This window comes from Periophthalmus magnuspinnatus, chromosome 9, assembly GCF_009829125.3.
Source record: "Periophthalmus magnuspinnatus isolate fPerMag1 chromosome 9, fPerMag1.2.pri, whole genome shotgun sequence".
NCBI classification, from domain to species: domain Eukaryota; kingdom Metazoa; phylum Chordata; class Actinopteri; order Gobiiformes; family Gobiidae; genus Periophthalmus; species Periophthalmus magnuspinnatus.
The window spans coordinates 33,234,318-33,246,548 of NC_047134.1; the positions used below are offsets into that span (position 1 = coordinate 33,234,318).

Genomic DNA, 12,231 nt, shown 5'->3' on the forward strand with positions numbered 1-12,231 from the left:
TCTGAATATATATTTCCATAACCTTAAAACCTAATTTAGTTTCAATTTTTACCAACAGATGAGTACTTTTAATTATCTTAACCTCCTGAGACCTGGTGTCCTCATTTGTGGACAACACATTTTGGATTGTTTAGGCCACAGTGCAAATTTTTAGAAGAACAGCAACAAGAACATGTTCAATTTTGAATATTTCTAAGAGTTTAGAATATTAATTTTTTTGTTTATTTTTATTTTATTTTTTATTTAATTATTTGTATTTAATTATTTTATTTTTATTTGTTTTTATTATTATTTTGATTGTATTTTTATTTTATTTTTTATTTACTTATTTTTTTTATTATTTTATTTGATTAAAGCTCGGGTCTCAGGAGGTTAAATTCTTAATGGTATAAATTGGACTGTTCCCGATTGAATGTAGTATTACACTCTTCAGTCCCTGGAATAGACCTTAAGGCAGGGGTGTCCAAACTAAGGCCCGGGGGCCAAATGCGGCCCTCAGACCAATTTTTATCCGCCCTCAAGCCTCCTGCTGAACTGGCCCAATTGATCATAAGCAGTTCTTTTAACAGCAAATTAAACTATTTCTACCACTATAACCTCAAACATCACATTGCATCATGATAGAGACATAAAATGAATGTGTTTCGAGCCTTATTAATATACACTGGCTCCGTCAAAGCTGCGTTTAAAGCACCGTGCTGCATCGATCACCGGATTGTTTTGAGATGTGGCCCTCGATAAAAAAAAGTTTGGGCACCTCTGCCTTAAGGGGAGGCTGAGGAGTCTGATTCCCTTACAGTTGGAACACACCCTCCCCCTTCTTAAACAGAGGGACCACCATGATTCGTCGACTGTAAATAGTAGTTGTTAGGCCTGTCGTGATAAATTTTGAAGTCCGATATATTGCTGAAGTCATATAGAGGATAAACAATAATACTGAAACAAAACTATAAAGCAGAACTATTCAGAAAATGCACAGTATTGTTGAATATTGCTGAACTGTATAAATGAATAACAGAATGCAACACTTAAGTTAGTTTGTGTAATTTTAGTTCATAATTCAACCTTTTACAGCTCAAATCTTATCATACTTATTATCAAAAAATAACCAAAAAATTCCCACTACTAGAAAGAAAAACTACCCACCATAAATACTGACCCTGAAAGATTATTGTGACAGGCAGGTAGTCATACTTTGATAACCTGTCATGTGTGTATTTCTGTTCCTGTTTTGTCTCCCTGTGTGCTCTTCCCCCTCCCTCACCTGTCTGTACCTGGAGCTGGGCGGAGCTCTCGGCTCCTCCCACGCGCACCTGCTGTCCATCTGGCTAATCACCACACCTGCCGTGGACAAGAGGAGCTGGGAGAAGACACTCAGTGCGAGATCGTCGTCGTCCCTTCATTCCTGTCGTTCCCTGTGTCCCTGTGGTGCCTGCGTTGCTTCACCCTGTTCCGTACTGGATTATCTGCATTTGGTGCCGAATCCTATGTGTGCCTTCAGCCCTGCTCCGACCCTGCTCCGACCCTGCTCCGACCCTGCTCCGACCCTGCTCCGACCCTGCTCCGACCCTGCTCCGACCCTGCTCCGACCCTGCTCCGACCCTGCTCCGACCCTGCTCCGACCCTGCTCCGACCCTGCTCCGACCCTGCTCCGACCCTGCTCCGACCCTGCTCCGACCCTGCTCCGACCCTGCTTCTCAGCCCTGGTACTGTCTTGGTTTTTCCCTGCACTCCACCTTCCTGGGTCCTGGCCCACACCTGGCTTCCCGCTCACCATCAGATCAACCCTCAGTTTTGTATCTTGTCTCCATCTGTACAATAAACACTGTAAATATTCCCCGAGTCTGCACTCTTTGGTCCGCTACACCCACCGTTACGATATAACCATAATAATTATCTGGACTATACAAACTCTAAAACATATTTGAAAACACCTTTTAGCAAAGTCACATTAGTGAAAAAAGAAAAAAAAAAACAACCTTTCTGCCTTTCATCAATAATACACTTGAGCACTAATCTCACAAAAACATACGGCTGAAACCAGACGTTTACATACACTATATAAAAAGACAGAGTTTTTTTTTCCTCACTGTCTAACGTGAAATCAGACTAAACTTTTCCTGTTTTAAGTCAAATAGGATTACCAAAATTATTTCTATTTGCTGAATGCCAGAATAATGAGAAAAAATGTTAAGAAAAACTTTCATTACTTTCTTCAAAATCAGAAGTTTACATACATTGCATTAGTATTTGGTGCTGTTGCCTTTAAACTGTATGACTTGGGTCAAACATTTTCCTCCCGCAGGTTTCTAACAATAGTTGTCAGGGGTTTTGGTTCATTCCTCCCGACAGAACTGGTGTAACTGAGCCTAGTTTGTAGGCCGCATTGGTCTCAGGTTTGACCATACATTTTCATTAGGATCAAGACCTTTGTGATGGAAACTCCAAAACATTGACTTTGTTATCCTTAAGCCGCTTTGTAACCAGTTTACCAGTATGCTTCAGGTCATTGTTCATTTGGAAATCTCATTTGTGCCCAAGCTTTGACTTCCTGATGTCTCGAAACGTTGCTTCAGTATTTCCACATAATGTTCTTAGGTGCACCGGTCCCTCCTGCAGCAAAAGAACCGCACAACATGACGCTACCAGCCCCTTATTTCACACTTGGGATGGTGTCTTCCCCTTTTTCCCTCCAAACGTAACAATGCTCATTATAGCTAAATAGTTCAATTTTAGTTTTGTGAGACCATGGGCATGTCTCCAAAGATGAAGGTCTTTGTCCCTGTGTGCATTTGCAAACTGTAATCTGTTTTTTTTAATTTTATTTTGTGTTTATTTGCGCGGTAATGCCTTCTTCCTGGCAGAGTTCAACCCTTGTCAGTGCAGTACTTGTTCACAGTGGATAATGACACACTCTTACCAGCTTCAGCCAGTATCTTCACAAGGTCTTTTGCTTTTTGTGGGTCGATATGCACATTTCGATCCCAAAGCACATTCATTTCTGGGACACTGAACCCATCTCCTTCCCGATAGATGTGACGGCCGGACGTTCCCATGTGTTTATAATTGTGTATAATCGTTTAAACAGATGAAAGTGGCACCTTCAGGCATCTGGGAATCGCACTGATTGTAACAGAGAGAAATCATAACCCTAAAACACAGAGAAAAAAAGATCCCAGGAGCCAAAGTATTGACATGAGCAATCTGGAGCCTATCTGTGCTACCAGGAAGTCAACCATTACACACACACACACACAGACTTACACTCATTTCCTGGAGACTGATCTTAACTACAATCACTATTTGCCTAATCTTAACTTATTTGATTCCACATCTGAACTTTGAACCATGTTGCTGATCTAATAATAAAGGTGTTAGGGCTGCAAGATTAATCCAAAAGAGTCAGAATCACAATTTGAATGGACGCAATTAGCAAATCGCAAAGACTGCAGTTTTGAAGTAGCAGAATTTCCTCCAGAAACAAATCCCCCCGTCTTATTTCACATCAAAACTGTTAACCTTGTAGTTTAGATCTGTATAAATGTGTTCTGAAATGTGAAATTGTATTAGTTTAGTTCGTATTTCAGCGTTTTGGTCTTGTTTATATTTGAACTTGAGCAGAAACTATTATTAAAACCTAAACGGCAAATCGAATCACAATGTTTGTAAAATTAAAAAAAAAAAACAACAAATTTGATATTTTTCCTCAAATAGTTCAATCCTAGTTTTATCTCATTAAAGCTGCCCTCTGTAACCTTTCTGTTGGAGGGTGCCCCACCTGCTTGACTCCATAAGGGTGTCATTAGTTTGTTTGTTTCCACAGTACGGCATTAAATATATCTATGTTCATGGAGACGAGGTCATGGCCAATCAGGTGACGTCACAGATCAGGTCTGCGTAGATAGGTTTAATGCCCTTCTGTGGAACATTCCAGGCAAAGCAATAACATCTCCTTTTGAGACAGGCAGGTGGTGGACCTTAGACCATAAAAGTGATATTTTTTTTCCTTGTATTGATCAATCGCAATTTTTTATTACCAGTATATATATTTTTTTCACAAAATTTGACCAAGATAATGCTCAACCTCAACCTCAACAACAACAACAACAACAACAACCACAACCTCAACAACCACAACAACCACCACAACAACAACCACCACAACAACAACAACCACCACAACAACAACAGCAACCACCACAACAACAACAGCAACCACAACCACCACCACAACAACCACCACAACCACCACCACAACAACAACAACAACAACAACAACAACAACCACCACCACCACCACAACAACCACCACAACAACAACCACCACCACCACCACCACCACCACCACCACCACAACAACCACCACCACCACAACCACCACCACCACCACCACCACCACCACCACCACCAACAACAACAACAACAGAATAGGTTCATTAAAACACAAACATCTGAGGAGTTTTTTGTGTCATTTTGAAGTCATAATCCTCGTTTTGGAGACTGGGTATAGACCAAAGATTATACTGCTTCTCATCAGATCTCAGAAGTTAAGCGAGGCCGGGCCTGGTTAGGACTTGGATGAGGGACCACTGGGAATATCAGGTAACACAGTGGGACCGCAGTGACTCTAGTGGATAAAAAACTTGCCATTGTGCTCTTAGACATGACACTTAAACCCACATTGCCTCGTGTGAACGTTGTGTGTGAGAGTCGTCAGAGGCACCGACGGCTGTAATGTTCTGTGGGTGTCTTGAAAAATAAAAATCCAAAAGCATTTGTATTTTCTGTAACATGTTTCAGTTTTACATAACAAAGTGTAGAAGACAGAGGTTTGGTATTGACTAACTACGTGTGCTTTGCTGAGGGTGGGTCAGTTGGAAATGGGTCAGTATGTTTGAGCTCATAGTCGTGGCCTGTTTCCAGCACAGCTCACCAGCACCACTATGCTCCGACCAACTGCTTAGCTATTAAAATATTTTGAATTGTACGTACGTCTAACAAGATACACTTCACATTTTAAGCAATTTCGGGATTATTTACAAATGAGGTTCAGATGACTCATAAATCACTGAATGCGTAACACACTGCCATTTGGGGCTGCATCTGGAAACATGTTCTGAAATGTCCCCGTGTGTCAGATGCCTTCCCTGGGACGGCCCTGTAGTTTGGGCCTCTACAAACAGATTCTCAAACACATGTGATTCTTCTATTAGTTTATCAGTTTGTATTTCAGGCTTCAGTCATGTTAACCTCCTGAGACCTGGTGTCCTCATCTGTGGACAACACATTTTGGATTGTTTAGGCCACAGTGCAAATTTTTAGAAGAACAGCAACAAGAACATGTTCAATTTTGACTATTTCTAAGAGTTTAGAAAATTTATTTTTTTGTTTATTTTTTATTTAATTATCTTTATTTAATTATTTTATTTTTATTTGTTTTTATTATTATTTTTATTGTTTTTTTATTTTTTTTATTTACTTATTTTTTTTATTATTTTATTTGATTAAAGCTCGGGTCTCAGGAGGTTAAGGCTTCTTATTTATTTATAATGTGCTCTCTGAATAGAAACCTCCATTTCAAACATGAACTGCAATGAACAAATCACAATATCCGTCTGAAAATGTTACATTCTATTGGAAAACTATGCAGCCCTACACCAGATGTGACTGTACATCTTCCTGGGTTAGTCCTGGTTTATGCGCTTGGTCTGGTCATGAGTTAGTTACAAAGTTAAAAATAAGGATGAGTTATGTTTTAAGGACTTAACGTAGGATAAACTAAGCCTAATCCAGAGCTAAGCAAAGAAGACACTTAAGGTTAATCAAGAAGCAATGGAGCAATAGGAAGATGTAAAATCAAACCAAGATTTAACCAGGATTATACGATGATAAAATCCACTTTATCATAACAACATAGGCCTAACCTTTGCCATTAAACCAGAACCAGGATTAACAAGGAAAACCAGGATTAAACAAGCACTAAATCAGGACTAGGTGACTCAGATCTGCTACTATGAGGCCACTACCATCCAACGATATTAAACAAAGACAAGAACTTCCCCATGACAAAGCAGTGGCACATCACCTTTTTTTTAAACTGGGACTAAACCTGAATTAACAAGGAAAACCAGGATTAAACAAGCACTAAATCAGGGCTATGTAAATCAGATCTGCTACTATTAGACCATCACCACTCAGTTATATTAAACAAAGACAATAACTTTACCATAACAAAGCAATGGCACATCAAACTAAACTAGAATTAACAAGGAAAAACACGATTTAACCAGGATTAAAACACTACTAAACCAGTACTAAGTGAATCAGATCTTCTATTAGGCCACTACCACCTCTGATATTAAACAAAGACAATAACTTTACCATAACAAAACAGTGGTACATCACCTTTTTTGGGCTTATACCACGACTAAACTAGAATTAACAAGGAAAAACATGATTTAACCAGGATTAAAACACTACTAAACCAGTACTAAGTGAATCAGATCTTCTATTAGGCCACTACCAACTCTGATATTAAACAAAGACAATAACTTTACCATAACAAAACAGTGGTACATCACCTTTTTTGGGCTTATACCACGACTAAACTAGAATTAACAAGGAAAAACACGATTTAACCAGGATTAAAACACTACTAAACCAGTACTAAGTGAATCAGATCTTCTATTAGGCCACTACCAACTCTGATATTAAACAAAGACAATAAATTCACCATAACAAAGCAGTGGTACATCACCTTAGTGGCAAAAGTAGGACTATACCAGGACCAAACCAGGACTAAATCCGGACTAACAAGGACCTAAATAAGTAACTCACTGTGTACTGTCGCCATATGTAGTGTTTGCAGCTCATTTGTTCCATTACTCACTTGTCCAGTACGAAGTAGAGGTCGTAGGCTCCGTGACATGACGCCTCCTCAGCGGCGCAACTCGAGGCCAGGAGTCCGAGGAAGAGCGCACCTAGAGCGGCCACAAACAGGCGCGTCTCCCGGCCGCACGTCCCACTCTCCGCGGACAAACTTCGACTCGACTCCTGATTCATTTTACCAACTAATCTTTATCCAAATCCAAGATAAAAATAAAAAAACAACCTTGGACAAAACGTAAAAGCGAAAAATGATTTGGGTTTATGTTTTGCGTTTGGGAGTGTGGGAGTTTGCGACGTGCATATCCCCGTTATAAAATCAAACTTCTGCAAAATTGAGAAACTTTGCGCTTTAGGAAATGAAATAGCGGAAATCACAGGTTTACGTAAGTCAGTGTTTAACGTCTAAATCGTGTTTGAGTCACCCACATCCTCGATAAAAGCGCACAGATGTGTCACAACTGCATCTGCGCTAAAAACAATGCAGAGTTTGTACAGTTCAAGGGGAAAAAGTTACGAGGGGCGTTCAGGAAACTCGGAATTAAAAGTGTTACTCGTGATACGGTGTTGTTACATGGTTTTAATTAAGAAAAAAATATTCTAATGCTTGATTGTAAGATAATAAATGCGTGAACAATAGAAATTTAGAGATAATTTATAGAATGATATTATAATAAAGTTGATTTTTATTTTTTTTTGCTGATAAAGTTTTGGACTACAGAAAAAGTGACCGAAAGAACTGTGGTCTTTGAATGCATAGTAACAAAAGCAGGAAGAACAGGAGATAACAAAAGAAATTATTAAGAGGATTATAATATTTTTGACCTGGGATTTGAAAATTCTTAGATTAAGTGGTTTTAACAGATACCCATGTGGTTCACCCTAAAATAAAACTATTGGACATTAAGGCTTGTGTTAAATGACACTGACTGCAAGTGTGTTAGTATGTCCACTTTCCCCACAGAAAAGAATATTTGACACATTTTTTCACAACAGAACTAGTTCATTTTAAATTAATCCGCACTTACTTTATGCATTCCAAGCATCCAAATTATTTTATTTTATTACCGCAATGAGTTTATAAGCGCTTTTCACAACTTTCAGTCAGTGTTTTCCAGTGACACCATCAACCATTAACATGCTAACTGCGCACTTCCTGATTTTCAAAGAATAAAACACTTTATCCTCCTGAGACCTGGTGTCCTCATCTGTGGACAACACATTTTGGATTGTTTAGGCCACAGTGCAAATTTTTAGAAGAACAGCAACAAGAACATGTTCAATTTTGAATATTTCTAAGAGTTTAGAATATTTATTTATTTTTTTATTTTAATTTGTATTTATTTGTTTTATTTTTAATTAATTAATTAATTTTATTTTTAACTATTTATTTGTATTATTTTTTATTTTATTTTTATTGTATTTAAATTAATTTATTTATATTTTTTATTTTTATCTATTTTTTTTTTTCCCCTCCCCGAACCGCCACCTTAACGTGGTGGAGGGGTTTGAGCACCCGAATGATCCTGGGAGCTATGTTGTCGGGGGCTTCATGCCCCTGGTAGGGTCACCCATGGCAAACAGGTCCTGGGAGACGGGTCTGACTAAGAGCGGTTCAGAAGCCCAACATGGAAAGTAAAAGATCAAGGCCAGTTACGTCGCCCGGACTGGCGTTACCGGGGCCCCACCCTGGAGCCAGGCCTGGGGTGGGTGCTCGGCAGCGAGCGCCTGGTGGCCGGGCCTTTCCCCACGGGGCCCGGTCGGGCCCAGCCCGAAGAAACGACGTGGGGCCGTCCTCCCGTGGACCCACCACCTGCGGGAGGAGCCATGAGGGGCGGGTGCGGAGAGATCCGGGTAGCAGTCGAAGGCGGGGACCTCGACGACCGGATCTCCGGACATGGAGACTAGCTCTGGGGACATGGAATGTCACCTCGCTGGGGGGGAAGGAGCCTGAGCTTGTGCGGGAGGTTGAGCGTTACCGGCTAGATATAGTCGGCCTCACCTCCACGCACAGCTTGGGCTCTGGAACCCAACTCCTTGAGAGGGGTTGGACTCTCCATTTCTCTGGCGTTGCCCGCGGGGAGCGGCGGCGAGCTGGTGTGGGCTTGCTCATTGCCCCACAGCTCAGCCACTGCGTGTTGGGGTTCACTCCGGTGAACGAGAGGGTCGCGTCCCTGCGCCTTCGGGTCGGGGACAGGTCTCTCACTGTTGTGTCGGCCTACGGGCCAAACAGCAGTGCAGAGTACCCGGCCTTCTTGGAGTCCCTGGGAGGGGTACTAGACAGTGCACCAACCGGGGACTCCGTTGTTCTCCTGGGGGACTTCAACGCCCATGTGGGTAACGACAGTGACACTTGGAGGGGCGTGATTGGGAGGAACGGCCTCCCCGATCTGAACCCGAGCGGTGTTTTTTAATTTTGGACTTCTGTGCTAGTCACAGCTTGTCCATAACAAACACCATGTTCGAGCACAAGGGTGTCCATCGGTGCACATGGCACCAGGACACTCTAGGTCGGAGGTCGATGATCGACTTTGTTGTCGTGTCATCTGACCTCCGACCGCGTGTCTTGGACACTCGGGTGAAGAGAGGGGCTGAGCTGTCAACTGATCACCACCTGGTGGTGAGTTGGATCCGCTGGCGGAGGAGGAAGCCGGACAGACCTGGCAGGCCCAAGCGTATTGTGAGGGTCTGCTGGGAACGTCTGGCGGAGCCCTCTGTCAGGGGGGTCTTCAACTCCCGCCTCCGGGAGAGCTTCTCCCTGATCCCGGGGGAGGTTGGAGACATGGACTCCGAGTGGGCCATGTTCTCCACCTCTATTGTTGATGCGGCTGCTCGTAGCTGTGGTCGTAAGGTCTGCGGTGCTTGTCGCGGCGGCAATCCCCGAACCCGGTGGTGGACACCGGAAGTAAGGGATGCCGTCAAGCTGAAGAAGGAGTCCTATCGAGCCTTGTTGGCTCGTGGGACTCCTGAGGCAGCTGATGAGTACCGGCAGGCCAAGCGTGCCGCGGCTCGGGCAGTCACAGAGGCAAAAACTCGGGGTTGGGAGGAGTTCGGGGAGGCCATGGAGGAGGACTATCGGACGGCCTCAAAGAGATTCTGGCAAACCGTCCGACGCCTCAGGAGGGGAAAGCAGTGCTTCACCAACACTGTTTACAGTGCGGGTGGAGGGCTGCTGACCTCGACTGGGGATGTTGTCGGGCGGTGGAAGGAATACTTTGAGGATCTCCTCAATCCCACTGTCACGTCTTCCGAGGAGGAAGCAGAGACTGGGGACCCAGAGGCGGACTCGTCCATCACCCTGGCTGAAGTCACTGAGGTGGTTGGCAAGCTCCTCGGTGGCAAGGCTCCGGGGGTGGATGAGATCCGTCCTGAGTACCTCAAGTCTCTGGATGTTGTGGGACTGTCTTGGCTGACACGTCTCTGCAACATCGCGTGGCGGTCGGGGACAGTACCTGTGGAATGGCAGACCGGGGTGGTGGTCCCTCTGTATAAAAAGGGGGACCGGAGGGTGTGTTCCAATTACAGGGGAATCACACTCCTCAGCCTTCCCGGTAAGGTCTATTCCAGGGTGCTGGAGAGGAGAATCCGACCGATAGTCGAACCTCGGATTCAGGAAGAGCAGTGTGGTTTTCGTCCTGGTCGTGGAACACTGGACCAGCTCTATACTCTCCATCGGGTCCTCGAGGGCTCATGGGAGTATGCCCAACCAGTCCACATGTGTTTTGTGGATCTGGAGAAGGCATTCGACCGTGTCCCTCGTGGTGTCCTTTGGGGGGTGCTCTGGGAGTATGGGGTCCGGGGCTCTTTGCTAAGGGCTGTCCGGTCCCTGTATGACCAGAGCAGGAGCTGTGTTCATTGCCGGCAGTAAGTCAGACCTGTTCCCAGTGCATGTTGGACTCCGCCAGGGCTGCCCTTTGTCACCGGTTCTGTTCATTATATTTATGGACAGAATTTCTAGGCGCAGCCAGGGGCCGGAGGGGGCCTGGTTTGGGAACCACAGGATTTCATCTCTGCTGTTTGCAGATGATGTTGTCCTGATGGCTTCTTCGAGCCAGGACCTGCAGCAGGCTCTGGGGCGGTTTGCAGCCGAGTGTGAAGCGGCTGGGATGAGAATCAGCTCCTCCAAATCCGAGGCCATGGTTCTCGACCGGAAAAAGGTGGTTTGCTCTCTCCGGGTGGGTGGTGAGTCTCTGCCCCAAGTGGAGGAGTTCAAGTATCTCGGGGTCTTGTTCACGAGTGAGGGAAGGATGGAGCGTGAGATTGACAGGCGGATCGGTGCAGCGTCTGCAGTGATGCGGTCGCTGTATCAGTCCGTTGTGGTAAAGAAGGAGCTGAGCCGGAAGGCGAAGCTCTCGATTTACCGTCAATCTACGTTCCTACCCTCACCTATGGTCATGAGCTCTGGGTAATGACCGAAAGGACAAGATCGCGGATACAAGCGGCTGAAATGGGCTTCCTCCGCAGAGTGGCCGGGCGCACCCTTAGGGATAGGGTGAGGAGCTCGGTCACACGGGAGGAGCTCGGAGTAGAGCCGCTGCTCCTACACGTTGAGAGGAACCAGCTGAGGTGGCTCGGGCATCTGCTCAGGATGCCTCCTGGACGCCTCCCTAGGGAGGTGTTCTGGGCATGTCCCACCGGGAGGAGGCCCCGGGGAAGACCCAGGACACGCTGGAGGGACTATGTCTCTCTGGCCTGGGAACGCCTTGGGGTCCCACCGGAGGAGCTGGAGGACGTGTCCGGGGTGAGGGAAGTCTGGGAGTCCCTGCTTAGACTGCTGCCCCCGCGACCCGGCCCCGGATAAGCGGAAGAAAATGGATGGATGGATGGATTTTTATCTATTTTTATATTTTTTGTATTTTTTGTATTTTAATTTATTTTTTCATTTTATTTATTTATTTTTATTTAAAGGCATATGTCTTCCTGCACCTGTCAGCAGCACAAATGCGACACATTTTTCCTAGAGGCAAAATTGTTTCTCATTTTGTTTTGTTTTTTACACAAAATGCATGTGTTCAAGCTCTTAATAGTTTTTGCAAATAAAGTCCTGCAGGAGCTCGGGTCTCAGGAGGTTAAAACAAGACACAGACAGCACACAGTAGACTTATTTTGACCTCGAGAGCTCCTTATTGGGGCAAGACATGTTTAGCACACATGGAAAATTGGGTACAGCCACTTTAAATACACTCATTGCAAATCCACAGGTATTGTCTCAGCATATTCTTTAAATCCTTAAATCTGTCATCTTCTACACAGAAATCCCACTGCCTCTCGTTACTGCCACTACACAATCAAAATAAAGAATAATATTTGTCTAAACCACAACAAGCAGCGCTGTGTTGGAGTATT

The 12,231-nt window shown here is 44.3% G+C and overlaps 1 protein-coding gene across 1 annotated transcript in view; it reads right to left on the bottom strand.

Annotated features, from left to right (window-relative positions):
* The window catches only part of antxr2a (ANTXR cell adhesion molecule 2a), a 114,072-nt gene extending 106,728 nt beyond the window's left edge, over nt 1–7,344 (bottom strand). The window contains exon 1 of the mRNA XM_033972615.2: nt 6,890–7,344. Within this exon, the coding sequence (XP_033828506.1) occupies nt 6,890–7,062 (173 nt within the window). The 5' untranslated portion in view covers nt 7,063–7,344. The remainder of the gene's footprint in view (nt 1–6,889) is intronic.
* Nucleotides 7,345–12,231: the final 4,887 nt, after the last annotated feature.